This window comes from Strix uralensis, chromosome 5, assembly GCF_047716275.1.
Source record: "Strix uralensis isolate ZFMK-TIS-50842 chromosome 5, bStrUra1, whole genome shotgun sequence".
Taxonomy (NCBI): domain Eukaryota; kingdom Metazoa; phylum Chordata; class Aves; order Strigiformes; family Strigidae; genus Strix; species Strix uralensis.
Window position 1 is genome coordinate 58,798,896 of NC_133976.1, and position 27,716 is coordinate 58,826,611.

The 27,716-nt window shown below is 53.3% G+C and overlaps 2 protein-coding genes across 11 annotated transcripts; one reads left to right on the forward strand and one right to left on the reverse strand.

Annotated features, from left to right (window-relative positions):
* Window positions 1–105: 105 nt before the first annotated feature.
* Window positions 106–11,484, reverse strand: GGA1 (golgi associated, gamma adaptin ear containing, ARF binding protein 1). 3 transcript variants are annotated; one of them, XM_074871212.1, is made up of 17 exons: window positions 11,374–11,484; window positions 10,460–10,544; window positions 10,075–10,150; window positions 9,356–9,454; window positions 7,920–8,043; window positions 7,307–7,407; window positions 6,141–6,221; window positions 5,589–5,726; window positions 5,365–5,446; window positions 4,826–4,933; window positions 4,391–4,546; window positions 3,553–3,617; window positions 3,232–3,410; window positions 2,839–3,122; window positions 2,450–2,619; window positions 2,088–2,198; window positions 106–1,912 (listed from the first exon to the last, which is right to left on the reverse strand). In XM_074871212.1, exons 4-17 carry the CDS (start codon window positions 9,437–9,439, stop codon window positions 1,802–1,804), a joined length of 1,794 nt encoding a protein of 597 aa, XP_074727313.1. In that variant the 5' UTR covers window positions 9,440–9,454; window positions 10,075–10,150; window positions 10,460–10,544; window positions 11,374–11,484; the 3' UTR covers window positions 106–1,801. The 3 variants fall into 3 exon arrangements, with proteins under 3 accessions (XP_074727313.1, XP_074727311.1, XP_074727312.1); XM_074871210.1 differs by lacking the exon at window positions 11,374–11,484 and adding an exon at window positions 11,134–11,295; XM_074871211.1 differs by lacking the exons at window positions 106–1,912; window positions 2,088–2,198; window positions 11,374–11,484 and adding an exon at window positions 11,134–11,295 and having other exon boundaries at window positions 2,456–2,619; window positions 2,771–3,122.
* LGALS2 (galectin 2) lies at window positions 11,423–27,716 on the forward strand. Of its 8 annotated transcripts, XM_074871216.1 has the most exons (9): window positions 14,506–14,523; window positions 19,034–19,149; window positions 20,228–20,525; window positions 20,913–20,986; window positions 21,081–21,131; window positions 22,741–22,975; window positions 25,884–25,966; window positions 26,257–26,416; window positions 27,494–27,716. In XM_074871216.1, the coding sequence occupies exons 6-9, from the start codon at window positions 22,946–22,948 to the stop codon at window positions 27,638–27,640; spliced, it is 420 nt and encodes a 139-aa protein (XP_074727317.1). In that variant the 5' UTR covers window positions 14,506–14,523; window positions 19,034–19,149; window positions 20,228–20,525; window positions 20,913–20,986; window positions 21,081–21,131; window positions 22,741–22,945; the 3' UTR covers window positions 27,641–27,716. The 8 variants fall into 8 exon arrangements, with proteins under 8 accessions (XP_074727315.1, XP_074727319.1, XP_074727316.1 ...); XM_074871218.1 differs by lacking the exons at window positions 14,506–14,523; window positions 20,228–20,525 and adding an exon at window positions 11,508–11,547; XM_074871217.1 differs by lacking the exon at window positions 21,081–21,131.

Sequence of the window (27,716 nt, forward strand, 5' to 3'; positions counted from 1 at the left end):
GGAAGGTGAGGGGAAAATGCATTCACAGAATCATCTAGGTTGGAAAGGACCTTGAAGATCATCTAGTCCAACCCTTCCTTGGGTAAAACGGGAGACAAGACAGGGTGAGGAAAGAACTCTTTATTTCCCATAAATACAGCAGATTATTCGCGCCGGGCGTTTTCGTTTTAAATCTTTTTGTTTGTTTTCTTCCATTTACAGAATTTTGCACTGAAAATATATACAAGTCTGTTCAAGAACCAAACAAGATCTGCAAAGAAAAAAAATCCATACAAAACCCTGAAAAGAGACCAGAAAGGGAAGTAAGACACAGCAGAACCCCAGCATAAAGACCTTGCTTCCCCCTCTCCTCCACCACTTGCTGCGCCCAGCTCCGAGACACCTCACCTTCCCTGCCCCCAAGCCAAGAGCATGAGGCACCCACTCACTGCCATCTCACACAGGCCTCCTCCTACCTCTAGCAAGCCGATGCAGGGCGCAGCTTGCCCTGCTTTTAAGATCAGGCTCTCTTAAAACCAGCTGAAGGATGGGAAGCAGCTCCTGTGGTTGCAAATCCCATGGGGATGGGGATCGCTCAGGATGTGCCACCCCCGGTCTCCTCTGTGCCTGCAGATCCCCGCTCTTGTGTCACAGTGATCAGGCAGCTGGGGCAAACCCCCTCCCCGCTGCAGGGAGCCAGGCCTGCCCACGGCTGTGGGCAAAGGTGCACAAGGCACAGCTGTAACCCCCCTTCCACCCCCCACTGCAATGCTGGGCTCCCAGTGCAGAGCTTAGTGGTGCCCCTGATGATGGGCTGGGCTGGGCTGCAGTCGCTCCCCGACTCCCCAGCCCATCACCAACCCCCACCGTGAGAAGACCCTGACGAGCTGAGCCAGCCCCCTGCCTCGCCAAGCTCGCTGGGGAGGAAGAGCATGTGCTGCTTCCTCTCCCTGTCTGGAAGGAGGCTAGGGGAAGACTCACCTCCTCAGAGCACGCCCCTCTCAGGGCTGGCACATGGGACAAAGCCCAGCAGCACTCCCCAAAGCTTGCTGTGGTAGATAAAGCACGCGGGAAGGGTGTGGGCTTCCGCGCGGCAGCGGTTCAGTGCCCAGGAGCTCCAGCTGAAGGGGATGGGAGGGCATGGAGCAATCCCTTCCCTGACCCCGGGGTCCAACCCCAGGGCCCACCTCCCACCAACAGCACTTAAGCAGCTGAAAGGAGGGAGATATGGGAAGATCACTTCCCCCTGACCCCCCCTAAAGAGAGACACCTAGTCCCTGCCCAGCCTTGCTCCACACCAGCTCCAGTATGATCCCACCACACCGGGAACCCCTGGGGCCCAACTCCAAGGAGGGGGTAAGGGGGACAAGAGGGAGCACCACAGAACACAAAGCAGCTGAAGGGCTGGGAAGCACAGAGGAGACAGACAAGGAAAAGGATCTTCCTCTGCTAGGCCTTGCCCCAGGCTGAGGCTGTTAAAGCTCCCCATCCTTGTTCCCCACTGCACCCAGAGGGGGAAAAGCAGGGTTAGAAGAGAAGCTAGACAGAGTGGGGAGGGAGTGTCGCCTTCAGAAGAGCAGGGAAGGCAACTGTTCACCCACACTAAGCTTTCCACTCCACTGCTAGTTTTGTGGGATGAACATCTCCTGGCGTCTCTGCTCTCCTCCTTGAGGCACGCTCCCTCTGGCCCTTGCCTGGCCGTCTGGAGAATAGAGCATGAGCAGCAGCCTCCCACCCGCCCTCCCCATCTCCTCAGGCTGCTCCAGCCCTGCAGGGCTGGCTTCCCAAGGACTCTGCAGTGTAGTGCCTGCCACGTGTGGCCCTAGAGGTTTCCCCAGGACTCCGGCGGAGGGAACTGGTCCACGTCCCCCATTTCATTGTAGGTTTGCTCTCCTATGGTGAAGGTCAGCTTGTACCGTAGCCTCACTTTCTCCTGGAGACAGGGGAGAAAGTATAAGCGGTCAGAAGCGGGGGAAGAAGGGCATGAGGCACAACCATTCAGGTCTCCTGGAAGCTGCAGAGGGCAGAGGAAATAGGGACAGGGTAGGCAGGCTTTATCCAGGCAGCAAGACCAGCCTCTGCTCATGCCCCAGGGATGGTGCTGTTACCTTCTGTGGGTTAGCGAGCAGCAGGACTTGTGTGATGGCACTGGGGTGGACAATGGGGTTGAATGCCGGCAGCTCCATGCCTGAGGGAGGCTGTAGCTTCACCTTCATCACCTAGGGAGAGAGAAGAGCATCCTGCATGCCTGAGAGAGAGGGACTTGGCAGCCAGATGCCCTGTTCTTGTATCTGAGGAGCTTCCACTGCCTAGTCAAAGAGAAAAGCATTGTGCTGGTTCCTGCTAATCTGAAGGCAACACAACTCGCTCTCAGCCCCAGAAAGCTCTCTCCACTGACCCTGCCTTTCCTGCAAAAGCAGAATCACACTTTGTCCCAGCCTGGGAACCTCAGCCCCAGAAGCGGCCTTACCTTGGGGACGGCGGACTGAAAGACAATGTTGCGGATGGGCTGTGGGGCCGTGCTAAGCATAGAAATCACCACCACAAGTACATCAGGCCTCTCGGGCAGGGCATCCTTCGCGAAGTGGAAAAGGACACGGAAGCCATGCTGATCATACACCGTCACAGGGAGGATGCTGCCTGTGGGAAAGGCAGGGACAGCCAGCAGTCAGCCAGGAGGCAACTGGCCCTGCAGCAACCTTTCCCCATCACCCAAACTCCATACACAAGTAACAGAGACACCATGCCTCCTTAACCTCCACAAAATCCAACAAGCAAGAAGTTTCCTCACATTCTTCCCTTCCATGTGCACATGGTTTGTTCCCCCCAGGCTTGCCCCCCTCTTTCGCCCCAGCTCACTGGGTTTGATTGACTCCAGAGGCACAGTGATGTTGGCCAGCGAGATCTCCTGGGGCAGCGCAGTGGCAGGAGGCCGCAGTGGGACTGCAGTACTTCCTGCTGCTGTGGTGGCAGCTTTTGGAAGAGTAGCAGGGGCAGGCAGCTCTGAGGTCAGGGGCAGCGTGGGGTTAGGGGAAACACTCTGGAGCACAGGCAGAGAGCTGGGATTGTGGGCCACGGTGCCAGAGCTGCTCCTGTTCTGGAGATCCCTCAAGGTGAGCCGTGGGGGTGGCTGATGCTTCTCCCTGTAGGGAGAGACAGCAAGGAGTGGAACAGGGCACTGGAATGTTGTGTCCAGCACTGCAGAAATGGAAACGATGGGGAGTCATGCGAGATTGTGCCACCCCTGCTTACCATCGCACTTGTTGAGACTCTGGAGGCAAAGACTGTTGCAGCAGAGTCTTGCCCAGGAGGTCCAGGTCATCCAGGCCACTGGTGAAAGGAGAAGGTTTGGGGGAGGATGCGCCAACATCTGCTTTGACTGGTGGTGTTACTGCGACAGGGGTGATATTGAGCTCGTTGCTATCCGATGACTGTAAAAAGAGTGCACAGGAGAGCCCCCCAAGCAGGGTCACATATCAGCACCAACCATCAGATGTGGAACGTTCCCCTACCTACTCCCTTTGTTGCTTTCACCACCCTTCCCACCCTCTGCCCTGGCTCCCAGCACGTTACCTGGAAGCTGTTCCAGCCACTGCTGTCACCAGCCTGGGCAGGATGCGGTGCTGGGTCATTCAGGCCTGCCGAGGGTAAAAGCAAACATGAAGCTTAGCTACCAAGTGGGTAAGAAAATTAAACAGGGCCTGAATAAGACACAAAAGCAGCAGGCCAGAACCACCAATGTGGTCTCTATCTCTGGCCCTAATCCTTGCATGGGGGAGAGCCACGAGGGTGAAACATGCTTCTTCTGCCCAGAGATCCTCATTTACACTCTAGTTCTTACTGCAGTTAGCAGAGAAATGAATACTACTGGGCTGACAAGCATGACTGACAACACTGTCTACTTCATGCTGTTGTACTCAAAGGACCTTTCTTAGGAAACAAACACTTTGTTGGGAAAAGCAGGACTCTAGAGCCTTCTAAGATTGGCACCTCACAAGATTTCCATGTGAGCAGTTCTGGAAGTTCTGAGCATCTGTTGTCAGCTCGTGACTTCAACTGCAAGGAGTAAACATGAGGAGCTTGGGGTGATCCACCCTTGTGATCCCATCTGGGATGGCCATTGCATCACTCTCGATGTACCTGCCAGGTCAGTTTTCCCAGAGCAAATCAGAGGGCACATCCCTGCAGGCTCTCTCTGACTAGCCAGGAAAACACCACAGGACTGAGGTTCAGAATCATAGCAGGGTCTTTCCCTCCTCCCTCACACTTAGTGAAGGACACCTCTTGGTCTTTCATTATTCACCTCTCCCAGAGCTCTCCCTTACGCATGTTCCTGCCACAAGGAGAACCATCCACGCAGACTGTCCAGAGTCAAGGAGAGAATAAAGAGCTTCTGCTCTGGATTTCTCACCTAAAGACATGAGTTCATCATCCAGCAAGGACACAGAACCAGCTTGGTCAGGCATGGGAACTGCTGAGCCACCTGAAAGGGTGGGCAAGGCTGGGTAGGAAGGGCCTGTTGCTGGAAGATCCAGGCCTGATAGATCCAGAAGTGCTGAGGTGCTGCCTGCAAAGAAGAAACACTGAGAGACAGAAACCTTATCCAGGCCTTATCCCGTGTGCTGATGCCAGCTCCCATCCTTCCTCACACCTGGGAAAGGGAACTCCTGCTCTGCTCTCCCTTCCAATTCCCTCTCTTCATGCCTCAATCATTTCCACAAGCCCCACTCTGACCTCCTGCAGGTTTCACCTTTCCACTTCCCTCAATCCTCTCCTACATTGCAGGGAACCAGCAATAGGGTCCCTCTGCTTGACCTGCCTGTCCCCATTCCCCAAGTCTCCTCACCTCGAAGGGGAGCGGCCACTGTCTCCCCATTGATCTCTTCTCCCTGAACAAGCTGCTTGTAGAGATTGATCACCTGTGTCAGATTGTCATTGGCTTGCAGGATCTCCGCTGAAATGGAGTAGGTGGGAAGTAAGTTTGTAAATTGTGAAGAAACAGAGTGAGTTTTATACCCCATATCTGTCTACTCCTTCAAAGCAAGGCCCAAGGAGCTGGTAACAGCCCACTGAAGATAGTGTTTTTGCAATTGTTGCTGCAGACTGCACCAGGGTACACAGACACCTTCACGGCAGTCTCAGCAGGACAAGCTCAAGCATCATTCATTCCTACAGTGAAGTGGAAGAAGCCTGTAACACTGCTGATTGCTGCCATGTGCCCTTGCTTAGTACCAAGCCATAGACTAGCTAACCTACAGTGAGTAATTACCCCAAACAGAGCTGCAGCTGCTGATAGATGCCATGCCATAGGCAGTCTAAGCACAGGCTCCCTGAAAGAAAATGAAGGGAGAAGGGGACAGAATGAGAAAGGCCAGATACGCTTACCCAGAGCTTCATCACTGTCTTCTGTGTCACTGGCGAGCCGGAAAAGCATGGGCCTCATGCGCTCACAGCGCTGATACAGCTCCTGGGGGAGAGGAGAAATGGGTGCTGAGGCAAGCAGCAGGATGGTCATTTGAGGGTGCAAAACAGGCAGGAGGAACTTGGGGGGGATGGGGTCACCCATCTCTGCTAAGCCCAAGGAGGATGCTGGGATGGGCTTTCCTCACCTTCATTAGGTCCTCATTGCTCTCTGTTGTCTCCCCCTTACTGTAGTTTGTCACCATTTCTGTCAGCAGTCTCACATTGTTGTTCACCTCCTCAATGGCATTCACCCTCTTGGAGATCTTCTCCATGCGCTTCTGATCCTGGAGGGGAAGGACATGGGGAAGGATGTCCTTGCTCTTGTCTGCAACTTGGAGAGGAAGAAGGCTGGGCCAGCCAACACACCAACTCCTAAGGCACAACACTGCCCTCAAAACAGCTCCCACTCCAGTGGAAAACTCCAGATCATCTTTGGGCCAGCACTTGCCAAACAGGGATGGAACTGCCGCAGATCTAGTGCTGCAGCAGGGCTTGGGCCACACAAAGCGCCCAGAGCCATTCCTCCAAGTAGCCAAGGGATGGCAGAAATCATGTAAGAACTCTTTAGCAGCTGCTGCTGCAAAATTTTGGGCAGAAGCTCCATACATCTGCTTGAGGACAGAGAGCCACTGCTCCCTCGGTGCCAACCACTGCCACCCAGACCATGACCTCCCAGCTCCCCTTTTCACCAGCCCCACCTCCTGAACCATCTCCTTGATGAGCTTGTTGGCAGCCCGGAGGTCCTCAGGATGGGAGCTTTTCAGGAGACGAGCCAGTATCTGCAAAAGAGAAGGTACCTCTGAGCCCAGGCTGAGGTGGCAGCCAGAGTCACTCTTGCAACACGGGAGACAGTAGTTACCCCTGCCCCAAACTCATGTCTGGCAGAGGCAGCGGACAATGCCAGCCGTTTGAAAGCCCAGCCACAGGAGCTTGTGGGCTATCGGAGGCCAGGGAGAGAAGTACAACTGGTCTTCCTTTTCCTGTTGTGGTCCTGGTTATGTAAGAGAGGTCTTTCCCTGAAGATCCCCTGTATTCAAAACCTGCTCCTGCCTGCCCATTATGCATCATGCATGGAGCACAACAACACTAGTACTGAGGAAGAGAGAAAGCCTGGTTTATGCAGGAATTGCCAGGGGATTGTAACAGACTCCTCCTCAGACCTCTTCATGTGCCCCTTTGCATGCACAACTGGTGAAAAGGGACATCTCCTGCTTTCTCTCCCACTCCGTGGTCAGTGAACAGTCCCACTGGCCACCTACATATCCTCATGTGCACACTGTGACCCATGGAGGCAAAATATATCCCCTGCAGCAAACTGGCATCACCACTCTGCTGCAGAACTAGACCCAGAGGGGCCCAATACTTGCTTAAATGTATCAGCACTGATAATGCAGGGGTTTGTCTGAGTGGTGACAATTCTGATAGAAAGGCAATATAACGTGGGTCCAGGAGGGTACAAGTAGTTGGGCAATAAGCAGATTGCAGTGCTGGGGGTGGGGAAGAGATAACAGCAGCAGCATCTGGGGCTGGGATTTAAACCTCATGGCCTGATAACTCAGAAGCCTGGAGAGTGCACAGCAGCAAACCTCTCAGAACCTGCTGCACTAATGTCAGCACTTCACCCTTTGCACCATCCTGCAGCTAAGCACTCCAAAGGTCAAACAGACCCACATGTCCCACCTCTGGCTGTTTCCTTTGTCACGGTTTTGGAGCAGGCCCTCAGTATTCCTGTGATGTATTTTCTGAAGGACATCATGTGGAGCAGGGGCCTTGACTCTTTCTGGATCTCTGCCTCAGGGGGTCAGGAGATCCTGGAGCAGGGAAGATGTTGCTGACTATGCCTCTCCTTGCACAGAGCCCTTACCTTGGATTTCTCTTCATCATCAAAGATGATGTTCTTGGGCCGAGGGGGAGGTGGCGGAAAAGGAGCGTCGTCAGGCAGTTTTGGGTCGCACTTCACAATTCCTGCAGTAGACACCAGTGGAGAGGTCGGGAGGACTCACCCACTGGGTGACAGCACTGCCACATAGGTCTTTGCTTCCCTAATGGCCCACCAAACCCAGCTGGAACTGAGGGTGTGTGGGTTTGCTCCCGCTACCTGTGATCCTGGATTGTATTTTCATGGAAGAACTGCCCTCCACTCTCCATAAATATCCTCTTAGAAAAACCCAGCATCAACTGCCAAAGCACTTGCAGCCCTTCAACCCCAGACCTTTCCAGTGCCCCACCTCCTGTAGGAGCAAGCAGATGTTCCGTCCAACCCATCAAGGAACTCAGACCACCAGCAACTCCCTCTGCCCCGCTAAGAGCCCCAAGGCACCCACTCCTTCACCTGCCCCTGGTGCTGAGCCAGACTGATGGATGTGCTGGGTCTGGGCACAGGAAAGGGAGAGTCTTGTTTCGGATTCTGCCCAGACAAAAAATGAGGGAGGGCAAACTGTCTGTCCACTTTCCCCTTCCAGACAACTACCTCTCACCTTGTTTCTTCAGCATCTGGTAGGCTTCCAAGATCTTCACCTCGTGAGGCAACCCTAAAGTCCAGCTGTACATCAGCTCCAGGATCTTTGACTTCACTTTTTCCGGTGTCCGGCTGCCAAGGTACTAGAAGAGAGAAGAGGCGGCTTGAAGCTGATCTGAGCCGTTGCAAGCCTGGCCTGTTCCTCTCCTCCCCTCCCCCAGGAGAAGTGAGACCGTTCCCAACGGCACAAGGACAGGGAAAGAGGAAGCAAGTAGGAAAGCTCACGAGGCCCTTGCAACACGTCTTATGCTGTGCTTGGTTTTCACCACAGGAAACACAAGAGGTGGGAGAAATGCTGCACCAGCAGCCCCTCAGCAACATGCAGGGACAGGTGGGAAGGCTCAGGCAGGTCTCTGTCACCTTCTGAAGGAACAGGTACTGTTAACAGAAGCTGCTCAGCAAGGCAGCCCTTCAGGAACGAGGTGACAGTGGGACTGGGAGGGGAAGAACTGTGGGTAACAGTCCCTAGGGCACGGCCAAGCCCTCTCTCGCAGGGGCACTCTCCAGCACAAGTGCCTGGCACTCTTCAGAGCTAGGTGAGCCCTAGATGACCAGCACCCAGCAGTGAGATGTCCAAACGTTACAGCTCTCCCCCTGCCATGAAATCATCCTTCACCCTTCTCCTGTGGGTCTGCTGGGAGCACTGGTGGTAGAAACAGTGCACATGCCACCAGAGGCCAGTGGCTTAAGGTAGAGGACATTCTCTAGGGTGCCTAGGGAGAGGACTTTAGGATGCTGCTGTCACTGTCCCTGGCTATTCATCATCACAGATCACAAGCTGTGACTGGCAGACGAAGGTTTTCCTTAGTCATATTCAGTTTGTGTTCCCTTAACTCTATACTTGCTGGTGTTAACTGCCTTGGCTGAATAGGAGAGCATGCACAGCTTGTTCTGCTGCAGGAACAGCAGCATCAGCAGAGGAGCAGGTAATGACTTGGTGCTTCAGATGAACTTGCCAGAGCACCACTGACTAGGCCTGGGCTTGCCCTCTGAGAACATCTCAGCCGGGTTGGGACACCCCAGAGAGACATGGTCACAACGTCAAAGCTGGGGCAGGTTCCTGAGCACATGCAGCATGGACAGATCCCAGCAGAGATGCCGGGAAGATGACTTCAGGCACACATGTGTGGTCAGTAGTCTCACAAGCGCTGGTTGCATCATGTCTAGCTGGCCCTCAGCTTACTGCATCAAGAATCAGCCTGGAGCAGAGGGGTGAAAGCTCACCTTCCCACCAGAAAACTCATCAGGGAACAAGGACTAAATCTCCTACTAGCACTGTCCTGTATCCCCCACATCCCAGCGGGTGTCTGACCTTTCTGCTCAGCCACCACTTCTTCCCAAAGCCCTCCTGCCACCAGGTTCCAGTCCCCTCCAGCATGATGCCCTGAGACCCACCTTGGGTGACACCACTTTGATGAGCTCATTGAGGAAGCGGAACTTGCCCACCTCGTCGTGGAAGCGTTTGCCGCAGCTCTTCATGCAGGACTCCAGCACCTGGGGAGAGGGGCCGGATGAGCCCCAGCATGGGGTCAGCAGCAGGTTCAGGAGCCAGCTCCCTCCTGCTCCCTCCTCACTAGTCACGGAGCCTGTGGCTATCCTCACAGCAGCATGGAGGGACACCTCATCTCCCTCCCAGGTGGTTAAGCACCCTCCCAAAGGGAAGCAAGAAGCTTTTCTTCTTTGGGGTCAGTCTTTGCAGAGATGGCTCAACTGCCCATGGAAGGGGATACCCTTAGAGAGCTCACAAACACCAGGGTTTCACAGTGTGGATCCACAACACAATTAAGAATCATAGAATCATTTAGGTTGGAAAAGACCCTTAAGATCATTGAGTCCAACTGTTAACCTAATACTGCCAAGTCCACCACAACATAAACCAGAAAGCTTCCTATCAACTTCAACAGGCTATGATCCTTTCTAGGAACAAGACCTTTCCTACCAGTCACCCGTCCTCTACTGCGGAACCACCTTCAGTCCCTCTCCCACCCAAGGGCCCAGGTGCTCCAGGGCTTTCTCAGAGGGAATTCAAAGCTTCTCGTGCTCCTCCAGTCAAACTGGAGCAACTCCACACCATAGCCCTCCATCTAGTTCTACCAGCCTGCAGATGCTCTTACCGTGAGGGCTTGGATAGCTTCCCATTCCTGCGGAGACTGGATCTTGTGGGCAAGAAGTCGAGTAGCAAGTGGAGGACTGGAAGGAGTGAGGGGGAAAAAAAAGCAACTAGCTGGTTATTGATGAAAAGCCTGGTACCTGTGTTTCTATCTGAGAATCCAGGGTTGAAAAGCATGTTGCAAGTTTAAGGTACTGATAAAGCACCAAGACACCTCAAAACCCTGAGGGAACCTTCTGTTAGTGCACCAGGACCCACCCCCCGCTCCCACTTTGAGAGGCTTCATGCCTATTCAGCTCTTGGGACAACCCTGCCAAATTTTACCAGGTGGGAAATCATAACCCAGGCCTGTGACCCAGAGCAGCCTGGGGAAAGGACGAAGCACTTACCCCTCTAGCTCCTTATTGAGCTGCTCACAGAAAGCATTGATACCATCCCAGTCCAGGTCCTTGTTCAGGGGGTTTGTTGCTTTGTCTGCAGGTGGGAGAAGGGGACAGTGAGAAAAATCTCCCCAGGAGGGCAATATTGCTCCTGTTCCCTCCCTGTCAACTCCACCAGATGCACTGATTTAAGATGACATGGAAGCAAAGACACACTCGTGTCCGCTAGCACGTTCCTGTCGAAGCCCTGTGCACAAACTGTCGCCGCCGCCACCACCACACGCTGACCCACCGTTGCTGCACAGACACCCACCAACACACTGCCTGTCCCACACTCAGCTGCAGGGCCTCATCCACAGGCCCCAGGTGCACCCACAGCCATGGCCACGGCCACCTCCCCCCTCACACGAGGCCCCAACACCCCCACTTGCCCCAAGCCACCCCCTCCACACGCAGGTGGCTCCGCCCTGACACCTCGCTACGTGCGACCCCCAGCCCCTCCCCGTGAGCACCCCCCCTCCCCTCAACACCCCAGTGCCCCCCAAAATACCTGCACCCCACCCCATCTATTCGCTCCCGCCCCCCCGCCAGCAGTGTCGGCCGGGGCCCGCTGGCGGCGCGGCCGGGCCGTGTCAGAGAGAGGGAGGGGAGGAGAGGGCAGGGGTGGTCCCAGCCGCACTCACTGATGCGCGCCTCCAGCGTCTCGGGCTCCATGGCGGAGGGCCCCGCCCGCCAGCTCCTCAACGGGGCAGCGCCGCGCCGCCGCCTACCCGCCCGCCCCGGCGCCGCCGAGCCATCAAGAGCACACCGCCCCGTCTAGAGCGCCGCTCCGACGGCCTCACCATAGAGCGCCGGAAGTCGGCAGCACAGAGCGCCACCCCCGCTCCCAGCGCGCCCCCTGCCGAAACGCACCCCCAACCCACCATAGAGTTCCCGCGCAGGGGAAGGAACGGCGCAAGCCCGGGGCAGGAAGCGGAAGGCTCCAGGAAAAGGACACAGAGAGCGCGGGAGAGCAAAAGCGGCCGGGGGCCGGAAACCGGCTGCCTCGCGGAAACGCGCCGGCCCGGCCCGGCCCGGAAGAACCCTCGCGCTGGCAGGTGAGGCCACTTCCGACTCGGAGCCGAGCGCTTCCGCCGCGCGGAGCTGCATGTCCTTTGAAAGGACACGGGCCCGGCGGCTCCGGCGCAGGCGCGGTGCGGCCCGTCCGGCCGCAGGGGAGCGGGCCCGGGCCCTGCGCTTCTCACGCTTTGGTGGCTGTGGATGGCGTCTCCAGGGGGCGGGTGGTGGCTTAGGAGATATTACAAATAGTAGTAAGAGAACGCCCGTGCCCTGGCCCGGGTCATCTTTAAATAGCTGCCAGTCTTCGCCTGGCAGGGCCTGGCCCGGCCTTCTCCAGCCTGGCAGAGCAGCTGAAGGGGGGGCGGTTGGTAAAGCCCTGGAAATAACTAAGGGCTCCAGGAACATAAACTCCATTTGTCCTCTTTCTCCTTGCAGCTCTGGTAATTCAGGCCAGCCCTAACTGTGTCACTTGATACCACTTGTGTTCTCTGTGCTCCAGTGGTCTTGGAAGGAACGGTGTGCCCGTGTTCCTGTGGTGATTTAAATTCTTTTTAAATAATGCCGGCAAAAGGTGCCAACTCAATGACCTTTGGGAGTGTAGGCCTCCACCTGTTTGAAGAGTCCCTTGAGCGCCTCTTCAGCACTGGTGCTCAAAGCTGCCCGCTGGGGCTGGCCCTGCTGGAGCCTCTGTGATAAGAGTATGATACAGCCTATTCAGCCTTAAAGCACCTAATCCTGGAGACGGATGTCTGAGTCAGAGTGGTCCTGTGTTGGGTTACTCATTTACAGTGCTAATCCCGCAGATGGCAGGCAAGGGAACTGCCCTGATGTCACACCTAATGTCTTTTCCTTATGGATAGCCATTGTTTTAGGGGGGATTTTTTTGGCCATTATAAAGTACTTTTTGGCACTTAAATGTAGTTCTTTTTTTAACTGTTACTGCCTTGCATCACAAAGCCTTTTTTTAAGTGCCTTTCATAGTAAATTGCCACATCCTTTCCTCTGCTGTGTTCAGGCAGGTTTTACACAGGTTATTTTAATCTTATGAGTCAGCCTTGCCTGTCATTACGACCTCTCTGATTTTTCTGAGAATCCTTAAGTCATCTTTAGGAGATTGAGGCCTAGATATTGCTCTTCTAGGTCATGTATGATCTGCATAGAAGGCATGCATCTCTTCTCTCTAACCCACAAAGCCATGCCTCTGAAGGAGTGGTTTTGCAGTCTGGTATTTCACAGCCCCCTTTTCCTCAGGTTTCGATCTGTCTGAGTCTCAAGGTTGTTTATTTTCCTCTCTTTGGCAACACCCAGTGGTTAGCATGTCTAGGATGAACGGAAGGCTGCACCTCTTTTCAGCTGGTTGCAAACAATGGCGAGTGAACTCATGCATAACAGTCGTGTCAGCAGCGGCCTTTCAAACCTTACTTTTGTTTCTCATAGATTTAGGAGTCTCCCTTTCGGTTACATCTGCTTTCCATATAACAAGAACCCTAAGGGCAACAAAGAAAGCTATCTGAGTCTGAATTTTGCTCCCTGTAACACTGGCTAGATGATGTGTGAGCAAAAACCTTTCTCCTCTTCCTCGATTTATTTTTAACGACAGCTGGAATCTCAAACTAGGTTTGGATGCAGTGAGACACTCCGTGTTGTAATTAACACTGCTCCAGAATGAAAATACTGGATCTATAATTAGCTCGTAGCCAGTTGCAGAGGAAGGTGATTATGTGCAAGCTGGAGGCCGGGGTAGTTGGCGTCCTGGTGAAAGGAAAGCTTGTGCTGGCAAAGGGGTGCGGGATCCCAGTTTTGGCAGGCCCTGCCGCAGACTGCCCCGCAGAGGGCAGCAGCAGGCAGGAGAGCTGCTGCCTGATCAACCTGGGTTTAGCAGATAGCTCTTGCTGCCTGTACAGTCGAGGTGAATCGCAAAACAAACAAAGTCCCTCTCAGTCGGGAAGGGAAGGCGGCCTTGCAGGAGTGGCGGCGTTGCTTGGGAAAGGGGTTTTCCACCCACCAGGTCATCTTCAGCCAGCCAGAACCACCCTGTCAGCCTCCCTCTGTCCCAGTGTTTGTTTGGTTTCTCTGCCTTGTGTGTTTATGCAAAAGCTGTGATGTTTTTCAGATGGGCTTGTGTGCAGCAGCGAGAGCTTTTGTGGGCTTCCTGCTGGGTCGTCGGCTCTGGCCCGTGATGTGAGGTTCCCTTTCCCCTGTCACATTCTTCTTTCCTTGGCAAGGCATTCTCCTGGAGACCTTTCACTTTCCTGAAGCTTGGTACCGTGGTCTTCTGTTCCCATTTCTTGTTTTCCTGCTCTGACTGACTGCAGCAGCCAGTTCCTGGGATTTTGGGCTCAGTTTTACCTCTACTACTTTCTCTTGGAACAGAGCTGGCAGCACCTCTCCTGACATCACCTCAGACCACGCATCTCTTACGCAATCCTCTGGATTTGCAGCCCTGCTATTCCTGACCTTGGCTAATCTCCTTTCTTTCGCAATACTTTTAAGCACCTTTCCCAGCGGAGGGTTGCAATTAGAGAGGCAAGTATAGAGTTGCATACTTCTCTAGAGGGAGAGCAGGTTTGAGCTCCTTTAATCTAATAGGAAATGTCTCCTTCCCTTTCATATGCAGCACTTTCTTGTGGTATGCAGTCATTCACCAGGATTGCTCCCTTCCATTTCTTTCAGCGTTTCCCTTTTCACTGTAGGAAGACCTGTCCCCGGTGATCAAAGACATCCTTCTACAACTGAAGGAACAGAATGAGGAAACAGGATGTTGGATAAGGGATCAGAAAACCTGCTGGCTAGATCTCTGCAATTAAGCATGTCTCGGAGCAAGACTCAAGGAAGGGCACAGCTATACTCGCTGCCTCAGTTTCTCCAGTCATTAGCATGGGGATAATTGCACTTGGTTCCTTTGGGGAATTGCCTTGACCTCTATATACTAAATTTCCTTTCCAAGTTGGTTCTGTCAGAGCAACTGGCTCAGCGGGACAAGCAAGTGAGAGAAGCAAATACCAGAATTAGAGGTGAGCTGTGCAGCTTTCCACTTCCTTGTGTTCGAGCCCTCCTTCCAGACTGGGCAACTCAAGGGGTGTCTTGATCCTTCGACTGAGTGGGCAGCAGTGCCCTCCTGGCCAGTGCAGGGAGTGGCAGTGCCTTGTTACCCCTGGGGAAGGCTCACCTGGATTTGCTGTGGCCAAGTGTCTTCCCAAGAGAGTCCAGGAGAGTCAGGGGATGCTCTGAGAACATGGGAACACTCTTGCTGCTGAGGAACAGTATCAGCAGCAGGCAAAGATGAAAGAAAACCGACAGGACAGAAGTCATAGTCATGGCTTGGGGGCTGATAGGTTCTGTATCTGGGTAAGCCAAAAACAGAACAGGGAGAGGAAGACCTGCCAGTTTAGAGAGAGAGCTGCTTATATTTATGGGGCTGAAGTGCACTGAAGCCCCCCCAGCCCGCAAGAGGGAGCCTTGATGAAGTCATTCACTGCACTGCTGATGAGATCAGCTCCAGGCAGGAACAGATCCGCTACCGATACAGTGCACTTGGGATTCAGGTGTTGAGAGGCACTTGAAAAGGTGAAGAGATTCACCCATTCTTGCTCTAGCCCTGACTTGCTGTGTTATTGCTAGCAGATGGAAGAGGCGTCATTAGAAAGCACAAGTATTGGGAAAAAGTGGTTTAAGAGCCTGGATTTTGCTGAGGTACAGTTTGGCTCTAAAGAACAGCAGGAGGGAGAAGGAGAAGGAGAAAAATCCTATTGCAAAGGCATTTTTCACAGGCATCCAAACATGATCTGAGCAGAGATTGGTGGCACAAAGCTAGGCATCCTGGAACAGATCAGGGAGCCCAGCTGCGGCAAATCCCCAGGCCAGGATGATGAATACATCCCTGCATTGCAGTGACAACGAAGTGTGACTTAGTGAAGCGTTTGCCGGGGATGTTTAGCGTAGCAGCCGCCCGGGGAGCTCAGAGACGCAGCCGTGTGCAGCCTCTCTTTTACAACGCGGCACAGGGGGGAGGCATTCCCGCTGCGGGGTGCCCCTGCGCCAAATGCACGTGTGCTCGGCTGTGCAGCTAGCTCAGGTTTGGCAGCTGGTGAGCTTGAATAGATGGGTTTTGGCTTGGGCTTGAAAATCCCTCATTGCCAGTGATCCTGCTTTGGCTGCAGCTGCCTCAGGTTCCCTAGGAAACTTCAGTGCTGGCTTAAGTCCGGACTGTGAAATGGCAGGAGGAGGAAGTCCAGCAACTCTCTCACTCCAGCCAGGCTGCTTGGCCTCTGCTGCTTGGCACCGCAGCCAGCTTCAGCCCCACTTTTGGAGGCGGCAAGGAGCAGCAGGAAGGAGTGAACCCAGTGCCGGGGCATGGTTGATGTAGGGTTAGGAATAAAAAGAAAACCATGACCCAGGAGGAGGAGGGAGATGCAGAGTCTGCATACGCAGATTTCCTGAGGGTGGGCCTGGCCTTCTGAAGGCTCCTTTCTGGTCCCTCTGGCTTCGCCTGTCTTAGTAAACACAACAAGAGCAGGGTCAGGCCTGAGTGCTGCCTCGGGATGATGGCTCATGTGGTTGTTAGCACCCTCCCTGGCGTGGTTTTGGGCTGTGCCAGCTAGCAGTGACGCAGCACCCAGGAGGCACAGCTGGGGACAAGATGGACTGGGGACTGTTCCCAACAGGACCTTGGTGTCGCCGAGCATTTAACCCCATGGATGGGAGCTGTGCTGTGCTCCTTGCTTTTGGGGCCAAGAGTGAAATAGCTACACCCTGTAAACCCAGATCCCTCTTGAAGGCAGGCTTTTGAAGTGCAGTCCCCTGCAGCCTGCATATTTACCCCCTCATTTTCCACTTTTTCCCTCTCTGAAGATGGGAAATGTCACACAACAGGTTGTAGGTGAGTGTGTGGGGTAGGAGGGTGTGCGCACCAGACTGAAATTGGGAAATGCTCTGTCTGCTGGACATGGCTGAACACAGGGTTGTGACTCAGTGTCCTACACCCCGTGCTAGTGGTCACTGGCCACATTTGACCTCCTAACTTGTGGGGTGGGAGAGACGCTATTAGGAAACGTTGCCCAAGCGCATGAGGTCATGGGGGTGTGGGGGCCAGCTCCTGGATGCAGGGAATCAGACAGGCCCGGGCACACAGACTTGTTGAATTTGCCCCACTGGCTCTCCTGCCTCGGGCAGGCAGAACAAGGAGCCCATCATATTGTCCACGGAGCACATGATTCTGCAAGAGCTTCCCATGCATGCACACCTCTGTCCTGTTTCCCCTGCCACCCCAAACTACATCAGGCTTGGGAACTCACTCAGGGGGCAGAACAGGGACAGAGCTCGTGTATCTCCCACTTAATGTGCTGCTCATGGATGAGTTCCCCAGCCAGAGGAAGGATCAGGTACACACCTCTGGGTGCGTCCCAACGGCCTCTGCCTTGTCCCTGCCTGGAGGGGCTATGTTCAAGCAGCACGCTGCTGCTGCTCTCAACCCAGTGGGCATTTCAAAGGCAGTGTCCACAGTCTGTGTCTCACCGCAACCACGTTGCACCTTTGCCATCCTCAATATGCAGCCCAAGTCCTCCTCTGTGCAGGAGGAGGAGATGCTCCCAGCAGAGGCTGCTATTCTTTCCACCTCCTTCCTCACGCAAAGTAGCTTTGCAACTTGAGTAGCTTGCCTCCCCGTAGCGGTGCTCTGGCTGAATTTCGGGAAGAGGATGCATGCTGGGAGTCGATGCGGTTAAAAGCAATAGTGTCCTCACGTGGCTTAGGAGTGGGCTATGAGACCTCTTCCGTCCAGCCATCCTCTAGCTGCTGTGCTGCTCCTGCAGTCTGCCAGCAGCTTGCTGGTGTCCAGAGTAGACACTAGGCACTCTTCAGCTCATCCTGAGCTGGGTGCCTGGGGAGCTGCATCTCTGCTGGAGCTGTGCAGGAAAGATTCCCACCCCTTTCCTAACGAGACTGAGTGAGTAATAGAGATGTTCCTCAGGGACGGTGTTGTAAGGAGTGCTACATGTGTGTTCAGTACCAGAGAGCAGGTCTCCACTAGCTTTTCCCTGCTGTTGTGCAGCAGACATTGATGCATGTCCCATCTTGACAGAAGAGATAAGCTATCTGTGTGCAGATGGGAACTTGCCTGGCAGTTGCAGCCACTGGTCCTCCTTGCACTGTTCTTATCAGATCTCCTGGCTTGGCAAGTCTGTTTGGTTCATGGTGGATAGCAGTGTTTGGGGCTATTTAGCCTGGGATATGATAAGATTTGTCTGGTATGAGTTGTGTTCAAAGCATTTAGTTTGTAATACCCCTCTCGGGAGCAAGCATTCTCCATCCAGGAATCTGACTGCAATTAAAGTCAGGTGTCTGCTTTGCTACTGGGCAGCTCTCAGGGGGAGCAGTGCAAAGAAACCTGGGGTCAGCCAGAGAGACACAGCCAGGTTCTGGCCTGGCTGTGTTGCCACTGGTGGGAAAAGTAAGGACAGCAGGAAGAGACACAAACTGGAGGGAAGGGAAAGAGAGCCAGAGGCAACAGCCTAGCATGCCTGCTGGGAACGCAAAACAAACATCCACTATGGTCAAGTGAGCGTTTATGTACTACTGGCTACATGGGATGGGTCAGAAACAGGAGCAGAGGCTCACAGGAGCCAGAGGAGGGACAGGATGCACATATGGGACTGGTCAGCAAAACAGGGTGTCCTCAAATGCATGGGGTGTCCCTTAGTGCCCAGTATAGTGCTGGAAAAGGAGACGAGGTGTCCCAGCTGCTGCCCTGCTCCCTGCCGTACCGTGTGGACAGTGCCATGACCTAGCAGGCTCAGGTGCTGGCTTCAAAAGCTCCTTCACCTGGTGGCAACTCTAAGCAAGGCTGTGGCTGTAGCTCCTCACAAGAAAGCAGGGAAAAGGTAATTTAGCACTCTTTGTGCCAGTGAGAGTTGAGACCTCCTCTGCACTTTGGTTGTCTTTGGCACTCTTTCAGCGGGTCAGGCTCCATCCACTCTTTTCTCTGTGGCTTGCTCTGGAAGGGGGGAGGAGAGGAACAGGGAGAGTTGTCTGTGTGGGCCTGGTCTTTTCTTAGGTCTCCTTCAGATGCCTGCAGTTCCCTCTTTAGATGCCCATTTCCTGCACTGAGTCAGTCATTTTGGGATGTGGATTCCCTTTTTTTTGGCAGCTTTTCTTTCCCATTTCCATCTGGTTTGGTTTTTACCATTTCATTTTGCAGGGCCATCAAAGGGAGTTTGTTCAAGCTGATTTTGGAGCAACAGATAGTTTTGACTTGACAGCTCCTTCCTCTGCAGACCTCAGCCATGGCCTTAGATCCAGGGTGGGTTGCCCCTTCAGACCCTCTCAAAGCTGATGGGTGTTAAAGTGGCCTGCTGCTTCCTGGCAGGGATGAGGGACACTTGACTTCAGTGATGCGAACATGGGAGAACAGACCTTTTTTTTTTCTTTCTCCCCTTCTTTCCAGCCCATGAGCTGTTAATTCTTGTGGCTTTTCAAAACTTGCTATTTCTCCCTTAGCATTCTTTCTCTCTTTTTTTTTTTTTCCAGTGGATGAGCCACCCTTGGCATCACGCCTCATGTGTGTGACTCAGATGGATTCTGCTTGTCTGAAGAATTCCTGCAAGTCTTCAGAGTTGTCCAACCCGCCTGGGCTCACACTCAAAGTGAGTCATGCAGTGCCAGCAGCCTTGTTCTCCCTGTGCAGGATGGACCACTACGTGTGGGGATGGGGCAGTCACTCTCACTGCATACCCTTGCTGTCCTGTGGGGTTGAATCTGGGATGGCTGCTCAGAGCTCAATGGAGGGAGGTCCCCATGGACCTTTTGTGTATGGTGCAACACTATGTTTCTTTTTGCTTATGTGAGTTCCAGCCAGCTGGCCTCACACTTCCTTTGTTGTGGGAAATGGTCCCCTTGAAGTCAGGGGAGTTGGGCTTGGGGCATCTCGGAAGTCCCCTGGCTTCCACTGTTGGAAGGCATCCGTTCATTTTGAATGCCTCTGGTTTTTGGACTTAATTGTCCCAAGGGCTGATTTTTTTCAGAGTCACTGAATGCTCAGTACCTCCTACTGATAGTAGATGCTGTGGTGAGAGATCAGCATCTCTGATACTTGAGCTCCATTTAGCCAAGGGAGCCCAGCTTCCTTTTAGCTTCTAGGACAGGTTTGCCAAGCTGATTTTTTTTTTTTTTTAAACTTGTCCGTGGGAGCTTTAAGATGAGAATCTAAACAAGAAGAGGTTTTTTTGGGTGTGAACGTGGGTATCTGTGCCTCAATTTCCCTATGTGCAAGATGAAGGGGCTGCCATCTTCCTTACTCAATGGTAAGATAAAGCTGTTGGAGATCTTAATCTCTTGGTACAAGATGGAAGTGGAGCATAAGACCTCATGAAGCTGATCCTTTGTGGAGAGCTCTTTGGAAGATCCTTTTCCCATTAAGCTAATAATATCTCATCCAGCAAATCTGGATAAAGCTGGGAGATCCCAAAAGTCCAGGAGCAGGGGAAGCCATGAGCCTTCTATGTATCTTCTCTTTGCCAGTAGGGAAGCTTTCAACAAAGGTGCATTTTTAATCTCCAGATGTGTTTTTGAAAGCCTTTTCCACAACACACATTCCTGGCATGCCCCCATGAGGGAAAGAATTAGAGAACTGAAGGCTGGAAACAGAACTGGGTGGCATGTAATCAGTCCTCTGACCACCCTTCCCCACTCTCTGCTGGTTCTGTTCATTTTCCTGCCCCTCAGGCAAGCTGAGGACCCACAAGACGTGACTCATCTGGCTGCTTGTGTTGATGAAATGACCCTGATGCCTTATGAACCAGCTCCCATGCACGTGAACTACCTTCCTCCCCTCTCTGTGCACAACTTGTAGCACACAGAAGTGTTGCCACAGACTTCAGAGCTGCCCGAGTGAGATGTCCCCTGCAGAGGTATAAGGACGTAACTTCGCCCTGGGGATGAAAACCATCTGTTAGAGCACATTTGAGCTCCCCATGGAGATGGGAGATGCAAGTCACTGTGTCACCACCACCTTTCTGACAGGGTAAGGAGAGAGATGGAGTCTGAGGCTACCCCCTCCCTTGTGCTCTTGATCTGCACCACTGCTTGGTGCAGGTTCCCTCCACTGTTGCCCCTAGTTCTGAAGAAAGGTGGTTTTTTCCCACATTTCAGCTCTTCATCTAGCTTTGTTCTTCCTCCTTATTCCCCACATCCTAAGAAAGAGAAATTGCACTCTGCAGATGAAGGGTGGTGATGCTGGTGGACAGTCTATTGGAGGCTGATAGCCCTGTAATCCCTTGCCCCCAGGTTCAGAGCATGGATGCTACTTCCATACTTCCCACAGGGGTTCCAGGTGATGCACTGTCAGGGAGCTGGGGCATGAGGGGTGGCAGGAGATTCACCTCCGGTCCTTTGTTCCTTCTCATTTTAGTTGATCCGAATGCAGAGACTTCAACGACTTCCCTAGAGGAGCCATCCCGCTCTGGTTAACCTCTTAGGCATGAGGTTAGTGCTCATGGGCACCAGTTTCCTTGTGCTCATCGTTGCCTTGGCTTCTCCTGCATCTCCTGGACAATCCTCTCTTGTACACGCCCTCCAGATCCACAGACCTGCTTATCCAGTCTCCTGCTTACCTCAGTGTTTGGCTGAGGTAAGTACTTTTTGTTCTCTCTGTCCTCCTCCATTAGGAAGCTGGCTGGCTGTCAGAGCTTAGGGATCAGTTGGGTGAAGGTTGCAGCACTGTCTGCTGAGAGGTAAACCAACACCCCTTGACTAAAGGGGAAGCCAATCCCACCAAACCTATGGGAATTTCTGTGACTGGTAGGTGGAGGGCTGTGCAGCTCCATCACGAGGTGTCCTGAGCCCTGGCCTCTGAAAATCCAGAGCTCAGCTTCTTGAAATCCACCCCTCTAAGGCAGGGAGCATTCCCCGCCTAGGCTTCATGAAAGGGGGAAACTGAGGCAGAAACGTGGCTTAATCTCAAATGCTGGGAGGAACCACAATCAGGGCCCAGATGAGGTCAGAGAACACAGTTTAAATCAGGTCACCACTTGATATTTATTGTGTGGAGTTTTTCTTTTTTCTTTATTCCTGCACTGAAATCCTTCCCCAGAGGCTATTCAAGGAAATAAATAGCCAGTGGAAAGGGACAATAGCTTGCTGTGGAGTACAAATTATATGAAGCAGTAGGAAATAATAGCAGAGTGAGCAGCTGCCACTCTAAGAAAGAATGTATGGTCGGTCTCTCCAGCTCCCTTTGCCTCAAGCAGACGCCAATGCCCAGTCCACGGCACAGACTCCCTGGTGCCTTGAGTGCAAAATGGGACACAGGCACCTTTTCCCCTCTGCAGTGTCCTCCTCCTGTGCTGCTTCTCTGATGTCTAGTGCTGAGCTGAAACCACACCCTTTTGTAAGGGTGCTAAGGGGATCTCTCGCTTCCTTTTGCAGAGATTGGTTTGATAGGGGGGCAGCGGTACACACATTCATGCACCGGGTGTGGCTGCCTCACCTTTCCCTCTCTCCCTCTTCCCTTTTGGGCTGAGCATCATGTCTGGTGATGACCCATGTCACACCTGCAAGGGACTGTTCATAGCTCATGTTGTCTAGAGAGGATGTGTTGGCTGCCCTCTCCTCCAAGCACCTTGGAGCCCTTCCTCAGGGCAAGGATGGCGGGGACCATTTTGGTGTGCTGGTGGGGATTTTGAAGGCTGCCCACTGCCACAAAAGGCCCTGAGAAACCTCTCACAGCTGGAGTGGTTGGGCTACCTTGGCTGGGAAGTGGGAAAGCCTGTGGTTTTCCTCAGGGCTTCATACCTAGCTGGCTTATCTCCTGCCCGAGTAAGAAAACAAAATACTACTGCCAGCAATGATGCTGCCGAGGATCTTGGCAGCATGCTGGGGAAGGTGGCATTCAGTCTGTTCTCAACAGCTGTGTGGGTGCCCTGTGGTAGAGGTGGCAGCTCTAGGCTATGGTACATGAGGTGCTGCTGTCTGGATCCACCCTAAGGGTCCTTAGATCTCATGGGTGCTCCTAGTGGCCTGAGATCTCCCCAGGACTAGCAGAAAGGGTGGGAAGGACTGTTAACCCCAAACCCTACCTTATGGGACCTCTGCAAATGGAGCTGCCACATTTCATGGGGTGAAAGCACTCTGCAGAGGACCTGCCCTGCCACCCTTCTGGCTGAAAGCCAACGTGGTTGAATTGGTCTCTTCCCTCCTTAAAATACGATTTTTTTGGTTTTCTCCATGCAAAATTGCAGGCCTGCTTGCTCCCTGTTGGAAGCTCGCCTTGCCCTCAGGTTGGTCATGGTCTCCACCCTCGCCCCAGTGACTGCTTGTCGGGTCTCTGCTGTTCCAAGGCACCCTCTGGGAATTCAGCAAAGCCTCTCCTGATGCCAGCAGTGTGAACATGGGCATCCTACACCAGTACAGGCCAATTGCCCTCTGGCCAGGATAAATGTCTATATGGGGCCCTGGAGAGACACTCGCAGGCAGGTACCCTATTATAGGATCATCTCTCTGGGGGTGAAGGGTTCCTGGATCCCTTGCACTGGTGGCTGCCAGCTTCCACAACCATTGCTTATATTTTCCTCACTGCACAGACCCTCCACCTCCTTCGCAGATGCCTTTTAGCTGGATTTCCTCTTTCTTTGGGATTTACGTTCCCATCATATCACTGTTTCCCCATGCTTTTTGCTTTGCAGTGTCTGCAGGGAAGTATCATCCCGTCCCCTTCACCCTTCTTTCATCATCCCAATCACCACCTCCAATTGCACTGGAGAATTTGGGCTCTTCTGGAGTCCCTAAAGTCTCAGCCCCTTCCTATGTGGGGAGCACATACCCTTGCATGAGACTGCATACCCCTGCACAGGACTGGTGTGTGACCATGCAGAGACTCGGCTCTGCAGATGAAGGAAGTCACCAGCACTGGCAGAGTTGCTGCCTGGTTTCCCACTATTGTTCCCAGTGGCAAATAAAAGGGGGTGAACGCCCCTGCTGAGCATTGTAGAAGGGGGGTTAATGTTACTTGATAAAATCTCACAGCCCCTCTCTGAGCAGCTCGGGCCTCTTTCCTACCCGTCTCCCTCCCTGCACATATAGGATATTCTCACATCCGTGGTAATTGTGGCTCTGCACATAACTCTCTGTGCGGGTAGTTTTTCCCATCCCTCAGACACATGTTGCTCTCCCTCCTGGGCAGCCTCACGCTCTGCCAGTGGGATCAGTGGATAAATCCCAGTGAGAGTGATGTTTCTGTCTGCTCTGTGTGGGAAGTGGGGGGAAGGCTCCTCTACGTTGCTGGCCTGGGACCCGGGTCTTGTCTCTGCCATAACATTCCTGTGTCACCCTGGCCAGCCACATAGGACAGGATTTTTCTGACCGAGTTTAGGATCTGTCTTGGGAGGTAATCTCTTGAGTTCTAGAAGGGTTGTTTCTCCTGGCTGGCTTAAAGTGAGTTCAGCTAACTAATCTTGATGGTGGCTACGCAAACTGTCTTTGTACTGCCCTTGTCCCTGCAAAGGGACAATGTGAGTTGCTGGAAAGGAACCTCTTTCTTTCAAGCCAGTGGGATGCTCTGATATTTTGAGAGGGGGGTTCTGGGCTCTGTGTTCTCTCTGGGATGACTGCTGGGGAGCAGGGTGATGTGAAGGTGTGTGCGGGTGGGACACAGCAGTGTGACGGCAAAGAGACCCAATGCCAGAAACCACCATCCCCAGCACCTGCTCTGGCTGGCTCCACGCTCAGCCCGGGGAGGTTTCACCAACAGCTTCAGTGACTTCAACAGCAAACAAATTCCCCAAGCCTGCTGGGCTTTATGACCCTCTGCTAATAGGAAACACCTCCAGGGAAGGAGTGCTTATCAGCACTTACCTCTGTTTGCTTCAGGAGGTTTTGGGGAAGGGCAGAAGCTGTCTTCCAGCTGGCTGTCCAGCAGCAGGATGACTGCACTCAGCTACTCTCTGCAGGGCTTGGGAGGGGGGCTGAGGGACTGCTGGTCTCCTGAGCCTTGGCCTCCTCCTCCCTCATGCTTTCCCACTGACTTCTGGTGTCTGGTAAAACACCACCTATTTGTTCAACCAAATGAACAGAATGTCACTGTCTGCTGACTCGTAGCTCTTACCTGGGAAGCAGACAGGAGGGGTGATGCTCCCCTGTGAGGACAACATTCCTGTGTCCCAGGGTTAGGGAGGGTGGGGCTACTGAACCTGATGTGCATGGCTGCTCAAACTAAAAGGCTTGGGTCTCGATGGAGTTTGGATGGGAGGTTGCAGAGAGCTCCCACGTATTGCTACTGCAATCCAGGCAGTTGGGCCTGAATCTAGAGCCACAAGAAGGGAAGGAGCTGAGATGCCACTAATGTCACTCCTGCAAAGGACTGTTCATAGCTCATGTCATCTAGAGGGGATGTGTTGGCTGTCCTCTCCTCTGAACCCCTTGTAGCCCTTCCTCAGAGCACTGTGGGGAGGGATGGTGGGGACCATTTTGATGTGGTGGTGTGGATTTCGGGGGCTGCCCCCTGCCACAAAAGGAAGGAGCTGGAATGCTTCTTTTGGTAGAACTTCTACATGCAGAAAAGAAGTGAACATGGTGGTCACACCTCCATGGCCATCTGGGAAGACGCTTGTCCTATGTGGTGTCTGGAGTAGCACCCCTAAGGGCTGTGTGTGGTGGTCCCTCCACTGGGAGCCCACCGAGGAGGCTGGGAATTGGTTAAATCTCCTGAAGTCCCTAATGAGAGGAAGTGTACATAGGGAAGCTATTTCTTTGGATCAAAGTCTCCTGGCTTAATAGGAGTTGGTGGAGCCTTGCAGAGGCGGGGGTGCTGTTAATGTGTAAGCCACAAGGAAGTTTAGGGATGTAAGGTCTTCCGTGTGAAGCGTTTCTGAGCTAAACTGCTGGTGGCTCCCTGCCTGGTTACTCTACCCTCCAAGGAAGATGGCTGTAAGGGCTGCTGCTCCTGTTCTCTGTCACCCAGGGTCCCCAGCTCAGCAAGGCTAAGCAAGGGACCGGCAAGCCACAGCAACCTCTGTTCTCACCTCTTGCATCGCTTGGGCTGCAGGCGATGCTGCCCACCAAACCCTGGGTTGTGCCCCTCTGCTTTAACCCTCTTTGTACCTCTGCTGTCATGCTGTCCTTGTCTTCTGCTGAGAACAAGCCTGTTTTCATCTCCTCTCTCTCTGATGTCATTCCTCGCTTGCTGGCTTCACTCAGCCTGCTCTTCCCTCACTGCATGAGAAGCAAGACCTCCAGCATGGAGGGGTTTTGGCCATGAGAGGAAATCTGTCTGAGAGCAGATGTCCTCCTGGCTGGGGCACCTTCTCCAAGCAGCACCTTCTCACTTGCAGTGGCAGGGGAGGAATGGCTGAAGGAGCCCCGCAGAGTATTCTTCTCTCTGCCTTAGGAAAAATTTGAAATCTTCAACCTGGATATGAAGACTGGGGATACCCTGAAGGTCAAGGGCAAGATATCTGATGATGCTGACAGGTAAGTACAAAGAAACCACCTCAACTTGCCAGGACTGAGGTGGGATGCAGAGGGAGGTGGTTTTCCAAGGTCTCCAGGTACAAAAAGCATGAGCATAGTTCAGTGTTAGGGGAGCCCCTACACCACCACCATGCAAACTCTCCTGGTGCCTGAGCAGAATGAGGAAACAGGAGGCATTAAACACCTGCAACACTGATGGAGAAATTTGGTGCAGAGCTGTGTGTTGGATCTCAGGTCTTCCAAGACCCTGCCCTGCCCATGCAGCTGATCTTCCTCCTGTTCACCCACAGCTTCAGCATCAATCTCGGCTGCAGCTCCTCGGATCTGGCACTTCACTTCAATCCCCGCTTCAATGAGTCTGTCATTGTCTGCAACTCCAGGTGCTCCAAGGCCTGGCAGGCAGAGCATCGTGATAACCACCTCTGTTTCTCCAAGGGCTCCACTATCAAGGTGAGGGGTTTGTGCTGGCGTGCTCTTGTAGGGGGTGTGTGTGCTGGGGGGATTCCTGTACCCTAGTACTCCCAGTCCCATCCAATGCCTCCTGCTCCCTCCCAACAGCCCCTCATCCTCTGCAGTTTTGGTCCTGATTGCCATTTCCACCGCTCCTTCAGAACCCCAGTGCTTCCTCTGGGAACTTTTCATGAGCTCTGTCTGTCTCAGGCTGTAAGTGCTTCCTGACCCCCATACCTACCCAGCAAGTGAGTGTACCAGGGGCACGTATGAAGGTAAAGGGGACCTCCAGGAAGCAGGATCTTGCTGCTCTTTACCTTATTTCTCTCCCTAGTTCCTTCCTGTGCAAACATAGGCTTTAAGACAACCCAGAGTTTGGAGCAATGTCCAAAAACCTCTCCCTCAGTTCTTCTGTCCTCACTAATCCTGAATCCATGCTGCCAATTTGTCCTCCATTTCCTCCTGCTGTGGATCCTATCTTAGTTTCTGTCTCACCCCATCTGATGTCCCAAGACATTAACAGGGCTGCATTTAAGACCAGTCCTTTTCCTACTGTGGTGGAGAGGAAGCTTGTTTCCTTAGTCATGGCTGGCTCTTGGGGAAGGGTGGCGAGGTGACAGCTTTGGGGAACAATCCCTTTAATTTGCAATGATCAGTGATGCGTTCTTGTCCTGTCTGCTTGTGTGTGTTTATCAGTGAAGGTTCTTTTTCCTGGTCACCGGCAGCTGCTGAGGGCATTGGGGTGACAGGTTTATTCTGCCCTGTTCAGAGCAGATCTAAGCCGTGTGGCATATAAAGACACACTTGAGTTTAACTGCTCTGAGTTTACAATCTGAGTAGCTGAAGCAGCCCCAGGAGAGATCCTGTCCCCAGGTCTATCTAGCTGCTATCTAGCAGCTTAGACCCTTGATGTCAACTGCTTATTTCCTGCATCACCCTCAGCTCAGCCCCCAGCATCTTGCTTAAGGCTGTAGGGTCCAGGTCCAACCCTCATGTGTAACAGGCCTTCTGCCTGGATGCTCACCTCCTAGTCTCCTTGTCCCCAGTTCCTGCCCTTCCTCCCCTCTTTTCTCCCAGGTCATCATTGAAATGCTGGCAGACAAATTCCAAGTGAAACTACCAGATGGGCATGAAGTGGAGTTCCCCAACCGACACTGCTACGACAAGATCAGCTACATGAGCGTCAAGGGAGGCTTCAGGGTCACCTCCTTCAAGCTGGACTGATGGGCACTGCTTCCTAGCTTGAATAAAAACCCAAGCAGTGGGAGACTGCTTGCTCCAGCTGCTATGGCTTCTGTGA